We start from the raw sequence: 21,125 nt of genomic DNA, 5'->3' as shown, positions 1-21,125 counted from the left end.
CATTCAAGAACCTTCACTTTTCACATCACACAACGAAGTATCAAAGGAGACGAAATTCTATGGAATGCCATACATTTTATTTCATTTTATTTGTTTGTTTACCAGTATTATTATATTTATTTGGTTATTTATTCATTTCTTACTTTGTTCTGTTTGTATTGTAACCCACTAGTCAATCAATCTACCTATGTCTATTTGGTTTTTGCGCATTCACATGAAATGATCAGCTTGATTCCATAATGGTAAAAAATACATTTATACCTGTCCACCAGGCTTTCTATCTCATTTGCGTTCCATACAATTCACTCGGGAGAGGCGCGGTACTTCCTGTGTATAAAACATTGAAAAGACACGTACATGTGCGTGCTTCGTGTGTGTGTGTACGCGCGATATAGATAGCACATGCATGCTGCTTGCTTGTAGTTATCTCACTACTGAGTATCTGGCGCTGGCGCTGGCCTATGCGGCACACCAAACAGCCAAGAAGGCTGAACTTTTCTTACCAGGTAAGAACTACCTCTCTATTGGAGAAAACAATTACTACAAGTTATGAAGGTGTTACGAATTTTTGTGCCCTTTTCTTTATAGTTAATCACACATATGTTTATCTTCCCATAATGAGGTATCGAAAAATCCACCCGCCATGCGCGTCCATGCACATGCTGACCTTTCCCTGCATATGGTGCTTCAAACACGGTGCCCAGCCCAGTGGCACGGTACGCCGCGGCGGTCCGGCGGTGGTAACCCCGGGGCGCTGGTGTGGTTGGGTACACGGACGGTAAATTTACACTTTATTCGAAGCGCTATATTTTTACATTTCTCAGTCATTTCAAAACCGGTTTTCGTAAAACAGACTTTGAATTCCCCCATTTTTCAGTGCTCTTTCATATTTCATAAGTAGTTTCTCATTATCTTGCAAAAAAAAATTCATTCTGATGTGCCATCGCCAACCGAATGTCTTGCGTTAGACGTCTTATTCCTGTGACGAGTGTAATACTAATTAAGTCATGTGAATACTGTGATCATGTGCCATGGACATGGTCTATGCGCCAGTCCATTGGGTTGGCATTCACTGCTGCTTATTTTGTCTGTGTACACCACACGATAGTAGACACTACTTCACTAGAGTAGACCGATTAATCTACCTCTTTAACCGTAACGTCGGTTATTCGGTGGGTTCAAAAAGACATACATTCATTTTGTCAATCTGATGACAATGTCCAACCTAGAAGGGAGATAGAGATTTTGACTTTGTGTCAAAATTTCAGCCTGATGTGTTCGCTGTTGGTGTTTGCGGGAATTGTTTTGTTATATTCTAAGTACCGGTATGTTTGTGTTTTTTTGCTTTTTATTTCTTATATTGTCATGGAATATAGATGTAATATCCCAAGGCAATCTTTGTTCCCATAGTATCTCAATGCAGGTTTAGATCCTCCCTGGTGGTTCTGAGTATCATGCTAGAATGGATCTTGGCAGCCGTGAGGTCAACGATGCGTGCGGTCAGCTGACACACTACGAGGGAACTGAAAAGCTCCTGGAAGTCTGGTTTGAACGCATCCCAAGGGAAGGTGGGGAGGGCTGCCCCGCCCCGTCATCGTCGGAGGGAAAGGACGCCGGCTGTGACCTGAGGGACATCCCAAGGTAAGAGACAACTTTGGGTTAGCATCACTGAGGGGTTGCCCAACACTGGCGACTTTATCATTCTTAGCAACACTAGTCTACAGTACCATTGTCAGTTTGCCACCAGTCGTGGATATTTCTTAGTGTTTAGTAAAAGACTTCAGCCCTACTTTTGTGCCATGTTCACCATCACTAAATGTGACCCTGCACCTCAAAACAAACAAAAAGTCGCCAGACATGAATTTTTAGTTAAGACAATATTCTGAAAGAGCAGACTTTAAGCTTCAAAATGATGTATAACTCAAATCAAATGGACTCTCCTAACCTATCTAAATATTGGAAAGAAAGCACAAACTCAGGAAAAGTGTGAACTGAGAAAAGAGGCTCTGAAGTACAGTGTCTATTCAAGCGCTTAATCTTTATCAAACTGTGCTGGCTGTGCGATGAATGGGACAAAAAACATTAAGTAAACCACAAGAGTAACAACAATGAAGGGATTATCAGATTAAACTGAAATTAAGCATGCCTCATTAACACATTCTGTCCATAATTAATGCCAACTTTCAAAGCAGTAGCACTATACTTTCAAAAGTTATTAGAGTTGGAAGTGAAGAGTGTGGACAAGGTTTTTCAGAAATGAAGAAGGGATTCTAAAGACACACCTAATCACACTATTCTACCAAAAATGTTCGAGATAAACTGCTGAAAAAACACACTTTTCTGCCCGTTTTATGATACCAAATTTTAGCATAATGTAAAAGAAGACCTGCTCTTTCAGAAAACATGAAAAAGTCAAGTTCGGCTAGGTTGACCCATTTCACTTATTTTCAGTCCTCACGCAAAATCAGTATGTGCGACTTTATGTTCGTTTTGAGGTGCACAGTCACAAATGTGTGATGTCTTATACTAAGTACTTTTTAACAAGCTCAATGACAAAAAAAAACAACAACAAACAAATAGTAAATATAACATTGTGTAATGGATTTTAGGGATTACCAATATTCCAACTCATTCCAGAATCACTAGTTCATGTCCAAACATGCATCGTGTGAAGCTAGACTTCATCTGTGAACTTAATCAAAAAAACAGATGCAAATATCCTTCCTTTACAAAGGAAACTGGCTCTTTTGGCAAAATAGCCTCACTGTCTGTTTCTCTTTCAAAGCAAGAATCTCCAAGTTGATAAGAAATCAGCCGACATGTTCCTCTCAGGAAATAACTTATTAGCTTCCCTGTCCTTGTCCTAGACGTCTTTTCCTGCTGGCAGAATCCATTAAAGTCACATTGTCCTTGACAAGCAAAGAAGAGCAATGTGGATTGAGTGAACACTCAGCAACATTGGTAGAACATATCAGTGAAAGTTTGAGGGAAATTGGACAATAGATGGCAACAGTTATGGATTTTTAAAGTCTTGGTGTTGTAATGACTGGATAAAGAGACTGCTAGAGATTTTGATATCATGTGTGGACAACAATATAAAGAAAATAAAAGAAGAATTCCACAAAAAATTCATTTTCATGACAATTACACATTCTATCAACTTGTTATTGACATACTGTATGTTAAGGGTAATATCATTCCCCCCTGCTTTCTGAAAGAGGTTTAATAGTCAAGGGCTCTTTCATTAAGCTAGAAAAGTGAAAGTATGTTGAATTTTCTTTATATTTTCTCTATATTGTTGTCCACACATGATGTCATAATGTGAAGTAGTCTCCTCATCCTGTCATTACTACACCAAAACTTTAAAAATCCCTAACTTTTGCATTGATTGTCCGATTTTCCTCAAACTTTCCCTGATGTGTCATTTTGTTGCTGCTTTCACTCAATCCACATTGCTCTTTGGGTTTTGGTTTCCTTTAAGAGCAGTGTGAGGTATATTATACACAAGTTGTCATGCTGAATCAAATTTCTCAAAACCCAACCTCAGCCAGACAATCCAGTAAGGTCTTTAAACCAGTGAGTGTTTTGATGTCACAAAAGGTTTGCTGTTTCCTGTTCTCTAAACTGGAATTGTTGTGTTCTCCTGCTGATAGGAGGGTTTGGCATGATAATCATGTTTCGTGACACAGTAATATCGCGTACTTATTCCTTCTGAACAGTATCATAAATCATATGCAACAGATGGGCAAGTTGATTGAATTTGCAGTTACCTGATTATAAACCAAACAAAACAAGAAAGGAAATGACATGCCTGCAGTAAATTTTATTTGATAATTAGCATTAACAGCTTGCAGTGTAAAAATACCAAACATACAGGCAGGTGTGCCAGCTCATTTTCAAGAGATATAATCCAATTAATCATCTGTCATTTGGAAGCAGAAAATAGTGATATAAGATCCTGGAGCATTATCCTTTAAATGACAGGAAAAAAGTTTAGGCTATTTGTAAAGTGCCATATATGTACAAACTGTGTGAATGTTATTGCCTGGCTCATAGTGCACAATGTAAATGATGAATATGTTTTCATCTTTCCATGAATAAGCCAGTTCGCAGTTCCACTTCGCGCATGAGCAGAAAAAGGTCATTTGTACCAACAGGCGTGTTGGTTTTTAAATTCACTGAGATAAGCATTTGTGATGGAATGATTATTCATACAATCCTTATATATATGGTGCTTGCCAGCATGCCACTTGACAGAAAAAATTGGTATTTGGCAATATCAATAGAAAGAGATTGTTAATACATTCAGTGCAAAGTAATGAAATGGATGCTTTTCCACATGTTATTTTAACGGATCATTCTGACCATCTGGTCTACACAAGTTCATTCTTTGTTTGAACAGGATTAATGAATCCCATGAATTAAAGCTTATGCGCTGAAAACAAGTGCAGTGCCCCTAACAGACTCAGAAAAAAGAAAGGTCATTCATACCAATGTGCCCATGAGCTAACTCTGAACTGGCTTATTCAGAATATTTGCGAGTGTGCCTGTGTGAACAATTTTTAAAGTACAACATTTGTCTTTTGAACATTGTAGTTACCATACAGTTGTAAATGTGTTTGATTTGTTCATCATACAATGTATGAGACAGAGTTTAGTCATTCTAAACAACAAGACTTACATGTACATCAATATGAACCTCTAAACAATTCTATTCAAAAGGTAAGTGCTTTGTTCAAGTCGATGAAGTTGGAAGGAGACTGTTGAATTGATTCTTTAGTCTAATGATTTCATTGTCCTTTGTCATTTCTTTTTCTATGCTTGGTTTCTTCACACTGCTTCTTGGCAAACATTGCTACAAGGCTGAGGCTGTACTGATATTGTCTAGGAATTTGAACAGTGCCAGTGTATCAATTTAATGATAATGATAGTGCTAAATCTGTTTTGCACTAGCCCTGCCTATTAACCCGTTGAGGACGAGTCCCGAGTATACTCGGGCAGGTGTCTATGGGAAATGTGTGTTGTAGCAAAATCAGTCCGTCCTCAACGGGTTAATCTGGAAAGATCCTTAAGGCATGGCAAGAAAATGTTAATACACATGGCAAGCAAAATGACCAAAAAAAAAAAGATAGAAAGAGAGAGAGAGAAAGCAGGAAAAAAAAAGAGTGTGAACTATTTAAAGCAAAAGTACAACTGAATGAACATCCCGTGGGGCAGATTTTGACAAATTATACTTCTTCTTTTTTTCAAGGAGTTCTTTCCAGAACCTGCGTGAACTCCTTGTGATGTTTATTCTTCTGTCCTTCAAGCAATTCTGTGTTTCAAAAGGTCTTGCAAGATGATATTGTTGTATGAAATGGATGTTATATAGTTTGAGTGAAGAGTTACGAACACTCTGAAAAGTAAGCAACAAAAAGTTTTGAATGTGATAGAAACTCAAAGATACATGAGTAATGAATAGACTGTGCACAGTGCTAGGGTGATGTCACTTACATTGCAATTGATGTGTATTGCAATTTTTTGTGATTATTTACAAGAGATCAGAGACCTGATGCTAAAGATGTCTTCATTGTATCTCACATGATATTTGTATGGATATTTTCCTGTTTAGACAATGCTTGGCAGAGATGCTAGCTCTGGTCAAGTGTGACATTGTGAGTTTTGCCGAGAGAGAGGACCATCATGCCTACATTCTGAGGTGAGGCGGATCTGATTAACCCCAATTACCATGCCACATTCCTGTCAACTCAGCCACATTGGGATGGGTGGGAGAGAGGTCTGTGTTAACGTTAAAAAATGCAGGACGTGTTGTGTTGATCTTTCCCAGTAGTCACACATCATATAGATTGAATCTTAAACTAGGTAGACATGTTGTAAGCACAAGTGAGCCCAGTATATGATTGTGCAAGCATTTATTTTGTTTCTTTTCTGCGGCTGAGTACATTTAGTGAAGCAGTAAAAAATACAGGATGTGTTTCATAGTGGGTTTAATAGAAGTTTATAGATTGTATCTTTATGTTTTAAATAAGCCAGACATTCATGATTGGTGCCTGTGTACCAACCATGCCATCTTAATTTATTTTTTCTCACCTGTGCATCTATTTTAATTAAGTGTAAATTTCAAAAAACAGTAGTGGAAATGCATTTTGTAAGTAAAATACACACACACACACACACAGCAAGATGACAAAAAAGTACCAGCAGTAGTGCCAAATTTGAAACACTGAGCACATTTTACGACTATCTGGAAGAAGTGTAACATTGTAAGAAGAGTTATGAGCCAATAAGAAGGCAGAAGCTAGCCATGAGTGTATGTCACTTCCAGCACAACTATGAACAAGTTCAAACAAATTTGTGTACATGATAGTTACTAGGGAGGGGGTAGCGTCATAAGAGATTAGCGCTGTAGACATTTAGTTGCCAACTGAATTTTGCAAGGTACTTGTAATATACATCACACATATGTCTACTGCATTCCAAAAATATATCAAATTCCGAAGGTCTTAAGACTGCTGACTGTACACCTCAATCGTAATGCAGTACAAATGCTATGAATTTGTTTTCTTTTAGTTTCGAAGATCATTTTGGTTGGACCCAACAAAGGTCGTTCATGAAATTCACAAAACTGGAAACTAGAAATGTAGGACCATAACAATGTACTGACAGATAGGGCTCCCCCTAGAGTCTGCTACTACTATTCATAATGAGCATACCAGTGGATACCTACAAAACAAGAAAACTAAGAAAACAAAGATCATACCAAATCTACTGCTTGTTTTAATTTTCATGTTAGTCCCTTGTGGACTAAAATGCGCAAATTTTTTACCCAGTAGATGTTTTATTTTTATTTTTAAGCATATGAGCACAGAGACTCCAACTCTCCCGTTTTCGACGGGAGATCTCCCGCCGAAAGCCCATTTTTGCAAAATCTCCCGTTCTCCCGTTTTAGAGTTGATTTCTCCCGCCCTGGCTCTGTGTCTCCCGATGGAAAGGATTTCTTACTTATTGCTATCAGATGTTGAAAAAATAAGCCTTAGATAGCACCAGAGAACATCTAGAACCCTAGGAACTTCGCGCTTCGCACACATCAACTTGAAGTCTCCCGTGTGCTATGGGGTTTCGGGCGGGAGAATCTCCAGATCAGAAGGTGCCTGGGGTTGGAGTCTCTGTGAGCAGTGGGAGCTCAGTGTTAGAAAGCTGTGTGAGTTGTGCATTGATAAAAACAGAGAGATCCATGGTTATAGATATGTGAGTTTGGCATCACTAAAGACTCGAGATTGATGGTCCCTTTTTGATTTTATATTGGTTACCATGGCAGCGAGAGCAGCCTGTTTATCAGCAAGAGACGACTGATCCTGAAGACCTGTGGAACCACCACCGTCCTGGCTGCCATGGAAACCATCATCCAACTTGCCAAGGAGCACTGTTCCTCCAAAGTGGTGGTAGGTAACTTTAGCAACAGGAGAGTCCAATGATATTTAGGGTTTCCTTTTTACTACACTTCTTTGAGCTAATGGATTAGATAGCTCATTTTAAGAGTATAGCTTGTCATCGTTTATTCTTGGTAAATGTCTGTCCAAGAGATTTGGAGCCTGCCGTTTATACATATTACCGCACAAAAAAATCTGAAATTAGGAATGCTTAAGCATTAACTGTGAAGCACTTTAACATCTGATAACCATTATCAACTTTGAGAGTGTGAGTGGGTGTTTGTGTGTGTGTGTGTGTGTGTGCGTGTACTTGTATGTGTGTAGTCATTGTATTTTAGCATCCTTATAGTAGAGCAGATAAGCCGAAAAATTGTGCAAAATTTGACTAAAGCATGAAACTTTCACCAGTGTTAGTACATGTTATAAGATTCATTTTAAGATCGGGAGGAAAGTCTGAATTGACCTCTGATGACCTCCAAAGGTCAATGACCTCAAAATTTGATAAGAATTGATATTTTGTGTCATTGATTAATGTTAGATATGGTAATGATGTACTAAAATCTCATTTTTGTTACAGTGGAATTGTCTTCATGCTCCATAGAACCCTGACAGGTTTCTACCTTTGACCTCTGATGACCTCCAGAGGTCAATGACCTAAAAATTTGATAAAAATTGATATTTTGCATCATTGATTAATGTTAAATATGGTAATGATGTACTAAAAACTCATTTTTGTTACAGTGGAATTGTCTTCATGTTCCATAGATCCTTGACAGGTTTCTACCTTTGACCTCTAATGACCTCCAGAGTTCAATGACCTCAGATTATCAGAATTTTGATATTTGGTGCAATTGAATGATGATAAACATAACGATGTCCTAAAAATTCATTTGTGTTACAACTGAATCGTTTTCCTATTCCTGCCTTCGACCTCTGAGGACTGACAGGTCAATGACCTCAAAATATCAAAATATTGATATTTGATGTATATTCAATGGTTAACTGTATACTTGGTGTGCAATCATGCATTAGGCTATTAGCATTTATACCACAAGAAGTGTCTTCTCATTCCACAGAACATTGGTCATTGCCCTGTGTATATATACTTTTAGAATATCAAAATTTGTGTAGGATTGCAAATATACTTGTAGATGTTTGGCTTCATTGGTTTAATCCTAAATGTTTAATCATGTACAAATCACGCCTTGACGTTATACTAGTAATCAAAGTATGTATGCACATTCCACAAAGCATTGGTTCATAGTAACAGGTCTCAGGAATGTGAGCGGTCAATTACTTCAGAAATGAAGCTTAAGTGTCTTCAGTGATGGCAGTGACCTCAAATATAATATTTATATTTGGGTTAGTTATGCAGACTAGCTTGCATGAAATTACTGTATGTGCAACATTATCCAATTTGCACTGGACAAAATTTGTACGCTTAAACATGGAAGGTAGGGTGAGGAGTACCATATTTTGGGTTGATGCTTAATAGTTTGTGAACAGGCATATGGCAAAGTCCCTTGAACTGGATGAAAGGGTGACAGATGCTAACCAGAAAACAACACGCCCACCTCATCAGATGTATGTCACGAGTCAAACAACCCGAGTCGTACAGCCCATGAGTTACGCAGCCCACGAGTCATACATCCCGTGACCTAAACACTAGATGAACAAGGTCAATGAGATCGACATCAAATATGATAGGCCCACAAGCTGTGCGGTCCTTGAGCTTGACACTCGAGGAAAACAAGGCCCACGAGATTAATATATGTATTACATCAGAAAGCTTAATCTATTCAGTGTAGGTCTTGTTGACCTCCCCCTCCCCCCATGTGTTGGACTCTTATGGGCCTGGTTTGCCTAAGTGTCAGGCTCATGGGCAATGCTACCTAGTTTCGAGCTGGCAGGTCTGTGTGGTCAGTGTCAAGCTTGTGGGCTGTATGGTTCCGTTGAATGACTCGTGGTCCTGGAGCATGCAGTGACGTCATGGACCATCTGGAAAGTGACATACTGTGAGGCATAACATGCATTCCACATGAAGCAACCCTGTGTCTTGCAACTTGCTATTGTCATCCAATTAAGTTTGGGTCATTACGTCAGGCAATTTGGGGCATTTTTTCAATGATTTGTTTAGGTACCTCCATTCCAAATAGGAGTGGAACTACTTTACTCTAATTGTCTTCTTTATGCTCGATACTCCTTAACACTTGGGGCTGATGGCCAAGAGTTGTGCCCCCATGCCCAAATATGTGACCGGCGACAACGGTTTCAGGCAAAAGTCAAGAATTTCGAAAATTCATTTTTTCACTGAATCACATTGCCCATTTCCTAAGCTTTGCATTGATATAAAACACTTCTATTCTTCGGCACCATAAGTGGGCATAGAAAGAGAAATAAAATGCACTTTTTAAGTTGTTAGCCTGACAAAATTGCGAGAAAACAGGCTTTGAAGATTCACCTCTTTCTCAAAGACAATGTCCGAGCGGCGATGCGAGGGGAGAATCACCCATCCGTAGGATGGTGCCAATCAATGTTAAGCCCCGCCTCTAGCAACCACATCGCCTTCTGATTGGCTCACTGAGAGAGTCAAATTTCCCGGGCACCTTCCTCGGAGCTCAGCGTATGGAGCCGAAAAACAATGCGTTTCGCTTGGGTTTGTTTACCAGTACGTCTTTCAAGATGGCGAATACAATAATTGCACGTATGGTGTACATGTACATGTGTATGGTGCACGCATTACGCAATGGCATCCACACGCCATGACTGTGTGCATGTAACAGGAGTGGTGGTGAGCTGAACACTATATCAAGTATACGTGTGTAATGATTGCATGTAATGATATGGGAAAAATGCATGGAAAAATCAAAATACATGTTTATGTATTTTACATGGAATCAGTTCCTGTCTGTTGTCTTGGCAGAAATGCATCAATCTTGCAATGTCGTTTATTATTTTCCCTCTCCATCATGAGTATATATGGAACGGGTTGATCAAAGTTTTTGTGATGTCGGAAAATGCGAGGCTGTATTGCAAGTGGCCTATTGCAGGTGGCCTTCGATATGTTTTTCTGGCATGTTTAACAGACTGTAACTCACCAAGGTACCTCTTGAAATGTTTTGAAAAACTTCTGCTTGATTTCACATGAGCGGATGATTATCAGTTGTCTTTCTGCTATAATCTTGTGTGAAACAAAGTATTGTTTCTCTTCAAAAGATAGCGTGCCAATTAATCTGCACTTACTGTTGGTGCTCTATCGGCCCTATAAGACATTCAAACCCACCTTCAGCCTAGACATCCGTAGGCATTGTGGTGTCGAGCGGGATCTGAACATCTCTCATGAAGCGAGACTTCTCTTTTCTTTTCTTTTCCCCACTAACAATGTGAAACAAAGATATCCGTAGGCGTTGTGGTATGTGGACGTGGTAGAGCGAAACTTCTCTTCTCTTTTCTTTTCTTTTCCACACTAACAAACAAGTTTAGCAGGAAACATAGAAGCATTCGCACATACTGTACTATTTACATTTCCTATCACATGCTTTTAACATCGGAATTTTCATGTACAAATTTTGCCTGGAAAAGAATTACCAAGAACTTTTCAACACAATACATGTTCAAAAGAAGCCATTTGGTTCATATATAATTTACTCGGCCATCGGTGGTGCGATCGCAATGAAATTTTGCGTGCGTGAGACCCGCGTCATAATCTACAAGATTGTGTCAGAAGATTTTTTGAAACAATCAATTTCTAATTTTAATTAATTGATTATGCAAATTAAGCTCAAGATGATATTTTAGCCTAATTAAAAGCATTGAGAGTCTAATTTTTGATCTGTAAATCTGTTTTAGCATATTCAACAATTGTACATCGCAAAAACTTCCAAAACTCATTTCAATTCTTATGTATTTTATTGTTTTCAGAATTTCTTATGTATTTCTTTGTTTTTCAACTTTTGTTTTTTCTTTGTTTTTTCATTGGAAATTGCCACTGACCACTTTTCTACCATATTTAGCACAAAATTAATCAATGAAAGTGATTAATTATAAAATAATCAGGTTTTTATGACTTTCATGACAGAGCACTGTTTTCCATAGGAAATGTACACAAAATCACAAAATTGTGCAAGTTTTGGGGCGACACTCCGTTACAAAATGGGCGTGGCTTCGCAAAAGTATGCGCGGACGTTGCAAATTTGGTCTCAAAAGTTGCGCGAGACTTGAACAGAGAAAGTCAAGAAGCCTCGCGACAAGACCTTCTCGCGTTACAGAATTATAGCACGAAACGTCGAGGGGGGCGGATTCCGCCCCCCCCCCCCCGGCCCTTTTAGGGTTAAATGATTACTCTCGGTCGACGAATGAGGTCCTCGTCTGCATGTCATTGTCGATCTCGTCAGTGTGACTGGGCCGTCCGTTGAGCGAGAGGTCAGAGGTCAAATCAGACTTGCCTCCCGATCTTAAAATGAATCTTATGGTATGTACTAACACTGGTGAAAGTTTCATACTTTTTAGATAGTCAAATTTTGCACAATTCTCATGATTTTGAGGGCTTAACTGCTCTACTATTATGATTATTGCTGTACTCTGCAATTTGATGTACAGCAATGGTGTGTCATTCCTTTAGTATGTACACGTTGATAGTACACAGAAGCTCCAGTTGTTGAAGGGGTCCAAGTGAAATCCCTCTCCATGTCTGATGTAATTTCCACATGGCAGTTGAGTCGCAGAAAGGCATTAACTCTGTAGACATTTGGATGTAGTTAATGACGTTCTTGTTCTGTCTGACGTTTCTCTCTCATCAACAGGACATCTTCTACTCCCGGAAAAATTTTGTTCGCCCAGACCTCCAGCACTCACTGTACAAAAATTTTGAGGATGAGGTCAAGTTTCTGGACTCTCTGTTTGACAGTGAGTACATCCATTATTTGATAAACTTTGTCACACAATGTCAGAATTTATCTTTGATGTTATATTATAGAGAGGAGAACCTTTTTGCATTGAATGGAACAGTTTGTTTAGAAAATTTCCTCAGCCAGCATTGTTGATAATTGTACGAAAGTGTTGTATGAAGTTTAGAAAATGTATGATCTTTGTTTCTGATGGGTTAGCATCAGACGAGGAAAAAGGGGATCAGAAGTAACAAGAATTTGGTGAACATCCAAAAAAGGTTATGCTAAATAGTGAATGTACGATGAATGCTTCAGGCAGTTATACTAATGTTACTCTCTTCCACTGAGTAAACTTGTTATTTGGGAACATACAATGTAGTTATCAAACTTTGGGTCTTTTGTTGGTAAATTTCATTTTCAAACATGTTCTTGTAATCACAAATATGACAGTTGTGACTTTGGTTGTTAGATAATGTGGAAAAATCACAGTAGATTGATGGTACATGTGTACCATGTGGTAGACATCATGATTTGTTGGCATAGTAGTGTGCAAAATTGGACTTTTGTAGCAAATTTCATTTGTGATTGAGGCGACAGTAACAGGCATGGATGTGGTAGAGTTGCGTGTAACTAATTGTGTGTTGCGTAGGCAATACCTACTGTCCTTTCATTTGTATGTACAGTGTAATATTTTTTACACATTGCTCATTGTGCAAATATCAAATATTCCTTCTTCAGTTTTCAGCTAGTGGGAAGGGGATGTAGGCACTCGCAGAAAACCAAAATAATTTATTCAATGCTTACATTTCTTTTAGCAATACATAATACCCGGGATATTTTTTCCCCTTATTTGAGCCATGGAGTGATCAGAAGCCAAGATTAAACAATATTCAGGATTTTGTTCCTCACAACCAAGCAAGGTACAACTTTGTAGTTTGGAAGCTGTGCCTCTGTTGTAGCCAGGGTATGCATGCTGGCTATTTGGCATGCTTTATGCTGAAGATACAACGTCTGGACATGCCTTCTGTACCATCTGCAGTTGTGTCATGTGTAGTATTTCCCATAAATCCCAAGAATACTTCTCAATCTCAAGAATGTCACTTAACAGCACAGTGTCACCCATCATGGTGCGAGGGTAAAGTTAAAGGCATAATTTACCATTTGCAGATGAAATAAAACCCAGCATTAATGCTTCAAAATAGTTCCAAAATGTGAGGTGGGAATAAAAACAACAAATGTGAAAGTTTGAATTAGTACAATCAATGTTAAGTATTGTTAAATACACAAAATGTGAACAATAGTTATAATAAAAACGTTTCCAGACTAAACCATCTACAGTTACGGTTTATTGAGAAAAATAGTGATATCTCCTTATGTTTTATGTTCTATTGCAAAATATTTATATGTAGGATGTTTTGTGATACAACTGATCTACACAGATACATCAGATGTGATATCTTGAACATTTTTGACATCGCTACCCCCAAAGGTAAATAGGACCTTTCAGATTCCAGTGTGAAGGATCCAACAGGTCGAGTCAATGTTCAGTGCACATCATGTGGTTGACAAACTGGTGGATAAATGGTGATACTGGAGTATGTGTTTCATATGATAAACTTATTTTGTATTATTTACTATTAATATTGCTAATCTATCAGAAGAGTTGGATCTTTGTGTCTTGAAGCTCAGGCAGATTCTTTTGATCTTTTTTCCAACTGTGTAGGAGGAGCTGCGTATGTCCTGGGTAGAATGAATGGAGACTGTTGGTAAGTTTGAAGTCTGTCTGCAGTATCTTCCTGTTCTGGTACTTGAAGTATTTGCTTTCTGTGTGTGGGTAATTCTTTCTTCTGTAAGTCTACATAAACTAGACAGATGTTTATCAAGTGGCTCACCATGATCGCATAGAAAAAAAAACACTATTTTTTTTTTTCAAATCCATGAAATTCTTCCATCTTGTTTTTTATCCAACTGATGGACAAATTGTCCTATGTCGATGTAGGGAAATTTGTCAATCAGTTGCACAAGAAACCTTTTGTTTTTCATCTTTTGAAGGGAAAATTATATCGGTACTCCAAGGCAACCTTTTCTATTTCCTCTTCCTCTTCTGCAAAGTTCATTTTCATCTTGATTTTTTATCTTCATTCTCTTCCCCATTAGTATCTTTTGTACTCTCCTTCTCATCTTCATCTTTTCCTGAACAGAAGGGACTTTGTTTTCATAAACTAAAACAAATTTGGATTTGGGTATAAATTAACACTTCTACTATTAAAGCCTCAAGAGACTGATTAAGGAAGATGAAGGATGATGAAAGGAAGAAATGTTGATACTAAAGTTATTCACACAATGTTTGACTTTTTCTGTCTATATTTAGGTACCTCTACACCCTAGATAACTCCACCATCACCCAGCCAGACCAAACACTGGAGATATCCTTTTCAAGACAGTCTTGCCTCATGCTGTTAACCTGTTGAGGACGGACTGATTTTGCTCTAACATCCATTTTCCATAGATGCTTGCCCTACTGTATTCGGCACTCATCCTCAACGGGTTAAAACGGTTTGTAGAACTCAGACTTACTGGTACAACCAACTTCATGGAAATCTTTTTTTCTCTCTCTCTTATTTTTTTTTTTATGTACCTATTTTGTTCAGGGAAAGCACCATTTCATAAAATGAAATTAATTTGATGACAGATTGTTGGTAAGTTTCAGAAGCAACATTTAGAATTAAGTCACTGTTGTCAATGCAACATCTATGGAAAAAAAAGTTAGCCTAAAGATAATCAGTGAGTGCAGTGATTACTGCAGTTATTTTTACTGGTAATGATTGTAAATTTCCTCGTAATACTATTTTCCAAATTAGTATTAATACCATATATTTGTAACTTTTGAAATCTCATGAAATGAAATTCAGAATTGGGATTTAAGATACAACTCTATATGATTATTGAGTTATCTAATGTATGATTGCAAGTATCTATCAAAATAAGTTATATTTCAAATTAGAATTAGGTATCAATGAAAAATAAAGTAGCAATTGATAATAGGATAGGGTTTCTTGTGTGGTATCATATGTGACCCAGCATCACAAAACCAACAAAAAGTCGCCAGACATGGATTTTTAGTTAAGGGCAGATTCTGGAAGAACAGACTCTAAGCTTTAAAATGATATATAACTCAATTCAAATAGACTTTTGTAACTTATATAAATATTGAAGTACAGGGTCTATTCAAGCACTTAATCTTTACCATACTGTGCTGGCTGTGCGATGAATTGGGCAAAAAACAGGATGTAGACCACCGGAGCAACAACAACGAAGGGATTATCATATTAAGCTGAAATTAAATATGCTCTATTAACACATTCTGACCATGATTACCACCAACTGTCAAAGCAGTAGCATTATCCTATCAAAAGTTATTAGAGTTAAAAGTGAAGAGTGTGCAAAGGAGTTTCAAGGAAAGAAAAGGGGCCTCTAAGACATACCTGATCTCACTAATCTACCAAAAAAAGGGTTGTCGAAAAATAGCTAAAAACACACTTTCCCATTCACTTTATGATCCCAAACCTAGGATTAATGTAGAAGAAGACCACTTCTTTCAGAAAATATGAAAAGCCCAAGATTGACCCAGGTGACCTGTTTTACCTTTTTTGAGCCCCGACGTAAAATCAAGGGGTGCAACTTTTTGTTCGTTTTGTGATGCACGGTCACATATTGAATGAGAGTGACTGAGTGTAAGACTGATGGAATCCTTGAAAATCTCAAGCTAGAAGGGGTAGCGGATGTGGGGGATATTAAGTTTGATGAGATCTGGAAAACATCTTCCTTGACACGAGCCTCACATCCTGATGACGGAGCTGGACAGTGACGTGATGGCGCACTTCCAGAATACCACTGGGAGAAAGAGTGAGGAGGTTACTGAGGTGAGATTACCCAGTGGAGGCAAGAATTATTGAAACTGATTGACAAATTGCCCTTCATTGACGTAATTAAGCACCGATCATTCAGTGTTTTGAGTGACAGCCATAATAAAAATCATGAGCATACATACTCTGGTTGTATATGTATATAAATACAAACTCACAACCTCTTGATTGCTAGACGTGGGTCAAATCCATATCCAATACTGTAAAAGTGGATATTATCGCACAACTAATTTTTCCCTCTCAGCGGAGTTAGAAGAATTTTGCGTGTTTTTAATTCAGCGGAATCGAGACATCAACTACTGGAACATAATTATTTATGGGAAGCAAAAATATTGCTTTTATTTTTTGGTTGCGCGAAATGCGCAAAAATTTCCAATGCAGCAAAAATTTCCACCTGTACAGTAGGCTACTGTCTTATGGCTGATAGCCAGTGATAGTTCTGATTCTTTGTAGCAACAGGTACTGCAGTGAGTACTACCACCTAAGTATGTATGCTCTCAATTTTTTTTTTTTTTTTTTTTGATGGCTCTCACTTGAACACTGACTAATCTGTGTTTAATATTTGCTTTGATGAAGGGCAATTAGTCAGTCAGTTGCAGTAAAAATGCCTTGATCCAAGAATCATTTATATGAATAAAGACTGAGAGGGATGTAGGAATGCTCTGAAATGCATCTTGCTCTGTAAAATATCAGCCAGTTTCCTTGAAGAACTCACATGTCATGTGTCTGTGTGCAAAGGCAGCTGGGACCATTTTCAGATGGAATTACAGCAATTGAAAACCAGCATTTGCTCTTCCCGAAAAAGCATTAAAATTTATGTGGCAGGTGTAGTAAAAAGACCAAGCGTAATGAAACTAAAATAGTAAAGACAGTAGTGTTTGAATATCAGAGTTTATGAGCTGTTAATAGTGTCTGGTTGAAACACTCCAGGGGCAGCCATGATGGTGTCACGTTGAGTACTGCATGACATGTTGATGTTTTAGACGCACTCCCCCCCCCCCCCCCCCTCCCCCGCAGAGTTGTTTGTTCTTTTTCTTTTTCTATTCAACATAGCAAGTATGGCATCCTGTCCAAGTACCGAGGTTAACTACTGGAAAACAAGAAATGTTCGCGTGCATTTTAATTTCGCAAATTTCATGAGAGCCAAGATTCATGAAATTAGAATGCACGCGAAAATTCTTGTCTACACTGTATGCATTGAATGCCAGTGACAATTCGCGAAAATTTCAATGCTGCAAAAAAAGGGCAGTCAGCTCCAATTTACGAAAATTTTATGCTGCGAAAATTTCATGCCGTGAAATTGTCTCGCTTTACAGTATGTCAACATGAAGTCTTGAGTACAAAGAGACCCTAGTACACATTGTACTTCTCTGACAGTACGGTGCTTGCAGATAATTAGTAACCTCTGTGATGCCTTAATACAGGGATCGTATAGTTTTGGTTGAGACACCTAACTTCAGGTTTCTAAATAAACATTTTTTGTGAGATAATGAGAAACCTTGTATGAAATGTGAAAAGCATGCAATTTCAAGAGGAATTAAGTGTTGATTTGATGAAAATTGGTTTTGAAATGGCTGAGATATCCAAAATAAAGCAATCCTAATAAAATGTGGGACCCACCTTTTATTATGATTGCTTTGTTTTACTTTGTTTATTAATGTCTCAGCCATTCCAAAACCGATTTTCATCAAATAAACTTGAATTCTTCTTAGAATGGTATCCTCTCTACTATTTCCCATGTGGTTTCTTGGTATCTCGCAAAAAGTTACGTGCTCAATCCTCGTCTCGACCAATACTAAACCATCCCATTAACGCCTCAAGCCAAGAAGTGCTAATCTTTGTTCACTTCATAGATCCCATTGTGATTACACAGCTTGGTCCAAAACTTGAAATTTGAGCATGTTGCAAGCTCTGAATGTGAGACTATTGCAAAAATTGTATGTGCCCCACGTGCACATTGCGGTTATGTTACTACAGTACAGTGCACAATATTCTAAGACTTATTTCCTGTTATGGTGCGCACATTTAATGTTCTGTTTCATGTTTTGGGCACACTTTTTTGTAAGTACCAACTACAAATGTATGTTAGTTTGATGTTTGTCAAGTAATGCACATGCTTATGGCATGTTTAATTACATTTTACGTACGTATTTTGAGCATGTCACCAATTCTTTAGAATGTTGTGTTGTATGTGGCTGGCTTTTGAGGATGTTGCATAAGAATTTGAGCATGTTGCAGCAACATGCTCCAACCCCTCGTATACCACCCTGCGTAAGCGTTCTATGTTTTCTTGCTAAAATAATTTTTCCCTCTTCTGATGTCACCACCTGACAGGAGAGTGGAATCGCTAGCCTTCTTCCAGACTGCAAGATTGATGCCCATCTCTTTGAGCCCTGTGGCTACTCCATGAACGGACTTCTCAAGGATGTAAGTCTTGGTTGCCATGGTATCAAATTGCACTATTTCTACACTGTCATAAGCACACTACCCCCCTTCTTCCTATTCTCACTCTTTCTTTACTTCTCTCTCTTTCTCTCTATCTATCTCCTTTTTTCTTATTATTTCCTGTAATAAATGTATATCAACATTATTTGACAGCTTCCATTTTTTATTACGGAACATCAAATTATTGCCATTCAGTGTTGATGTGAAAGAGTCTTATCCTTGTTAAACCAAACACACATAAACTATCCTGAGCTATACACATAGTCCCCCCTTAAATTGTCAAAACCTTCTTGTCCAAACTTCCAACTTGTACAAAATGAATGAATTCCTACAATGTCTTGTTCATTCCCACAAATGGCTTGGCTATGAAGGGGTGACTGCTATCCTATGTCAAGAACCTTATTGCCCCTTTTAAACTTATTAGATAACATTAAACCTTCCTTTACACACATTTTATCACTAAAACTACTGTAAAAGTGGAAATTTTTGCGGTGTTGAAATATTCACACATTCTGCATAACGAGAAACTAGCTGGAAAATAATAGCACACAAATAATTTTGCATGCCATATATTCCAGTAGTTGATGTCTTGATTCCGTGGAATTAAAAACATGCAAAACTCTTCTCACCCGGCCAAGCATTAAAAATTATGAAATTATTGAAAATATCCACTTTCACAGTATCTCGATGTAACCCCTTCCTTTCATAGAACATGTGCACTCATCTGGTGTGCAGGAATATATGTAGGATACCTACAATGTGCTAATACCTCTATATATAAAAATGTGCACGTCTCATTTTTTGAACAGTCTTTTACTTTTCCCACTTTAAGATTTTGACCTCTCTTTCAAATAATTCTGTTTTCTTCTAATGTAATGAGCTCAAAGCAAATCAATAAACTTTTCATGTCAGCTCACTGAACTCACTGTTTTAGAATATAAATCATAAATCTGTTCATAACACATTTTGGCCACTGAAGTTTCTCAGAGTCATATTTCTTTAGACAGCGCCCTCTTGTGATATCTGGTTGATTGAACAAACTTTGTTACGACTATGACATGATAAATAGCGTCATGATTAAAGGGACTATACAGTACTAGTTGAGGCGAGGATTCAGGTTTATAACATTTTTTGGTGAGATAATGACAAACCTCTTATAAAATATGAAAGAGCCTGTAATTTCAAGAAGGATTCAATGTTTATTTGATGAAAATTGGCCTTTAAATGGCTGAGATATCCAAAACAAGAGTGATCTGAATTAAATTGACAGGTCATGACTTTTATTAGGATCTCTTTGTTTTACCTTGTTTGTAGATATCTCAGTCATTTCAAAACCGATTTTCATCAAATAAAATTTTGATTCCCCTTGGAATTATGTGCTCTATAACATTTCATAGAGTGGTTTCTAAATATCTCGCAAAACGTTACAAGCTAAATCCTCACCTCAACCAGTATTGTACAGTCCCTTTAATAAGAGATCAGTCACTTTCACCACCGACACACATCTTTGATTTTGTAGTGAATGTATTTATGCAGTTCTTGAAAGGAATGTATGTAGGATTTTCACTGGTTCTTACAAGCAGTGGGAATGTAACCATTCATTTGTTTAAATAACATCAAACATAGCATTCTATGGTTATTTCTATCAGCTGTTTCAGCTGGAAGCACTTAGATTATAATTCATGTGAAGTGGATTTTTCCTTGCCGTTTCGTTTTCATTTGGTTATGTTTTGACAATTGAAGGTCACTCCATGTAGAGAACAAATTTCCCCACAGTACATCTACAGGACGGTTTTCCGACAAGCCTGTGTAACACACTTAATTGGTTGAAGTATTTGACAAGGCCATATACTGATAGTTATGTCACGTTCTGCAAGAATGTGAGACCCGAAACCTAGCAAAGTGGCAAACGTGGCTCATTAGTAGACCTCTTAGCTATTATTTACAGAAGCCCTGTCATATCAACAAGTACGCGGTTGTATTTTTAATAGTCATTGGCAGACTTGTGCTTGTTCAAGTACATGTATCATCCACTGGTATCATACAATCTGTACTTTCCAAACCACAAACCACACAGTGTTGTGCATAAACGTTTGTACATTTCAATACTCCTTCAGAATAATGTATCCTCTATGTAGACATTTAAAGGGACTGTACAGTACTGGTTGAGGTAAGGGATTCATGTTTTGAACATTTCTAAGTGAGATAATGAGAAACCTCTTCTGAAATATGAAAGAGCATGTAATTTTAAGAAGGATTTAATGTTTATTTGATGAAAATCGGTTTTGAAATGGCTGAGATATCCAAAAAAGTGATAATAATAAAAGGCGACATGCCACAACTTTATTATGATCTCTTTGTTTCACCTTGTTTTTTGATATCTCAGCCATTTCAAATCCGGTTTTCATCAAATAAACTTTTGATACCCTTTAGAATTG

At 37.8% G+C, this 21,125-nt stretch overlaps 1 protein-coding gene across 1 annotated transcript in view; it reads left to right on the top strand.

The window, feature by feature from the left end:
• Positions 1–467: 467 nt before the first annotated feature.
• Positions 468–21,125, top strand: part of LOC139740133 (S-adenosylmethionine decarboxylase proenzyme-like) — a 29,332-nt gene continuing 8,674 nt past the window's right edge. The window contains exons 1-9 of the mRNA XM_071650715.1: positions 468–506; positions 1,411–1,641; positions 5,612–5,698; positions 7,319–7,442; positions 12,233–12,335; positions 14,040–14,082; positions 14,688–14,742; positions 16,159–16,239; positions 18,577–18,669. Coding sequence (XP_071506816.1) covers positions 1,463–1,641; positions 5,612–5,698; positions 7,319–7,442; positions 12,233–12,335; positions 14,040–14,082; positions 14,688–14,742; positions 16,159–16,239; positions 18,577–18,669 — 765 coding nt within the window. The 5' untranslated portion in view covers positions 468–506; positions 1,411–1,462. The remainder of the gene's footprint in view (positions 507–1,410; positions 1,642–5,611; positions 5,699–7,318; positions 7,443–12,232; positions 12,336–14,039; positions 14,083–14,687; positions 14,743–16,158; positions 16,240–18,576; positions 18,670–21,125) is intronic.

This window comes from Diadema antillarum, unplaced genomic scaffold, assembly GCF_040938485.1.
Source record: "Diadema antillarum isolate AM-2024a unplaced genomic scaffold, OU_Dant_1.0 seq00000836_RagTag, whole genome shotgun sequence".
NCBI lineage: Eukaryota > Metazoa > Echinodermata > Echinoidea > Diadematoida > Diadematidae > Diadema > Diadema antillarum.
Note: the sequence above shows the minus strand (reverse complement) of the source record. Positions and strands in the feature narration are given on the sequence as shown.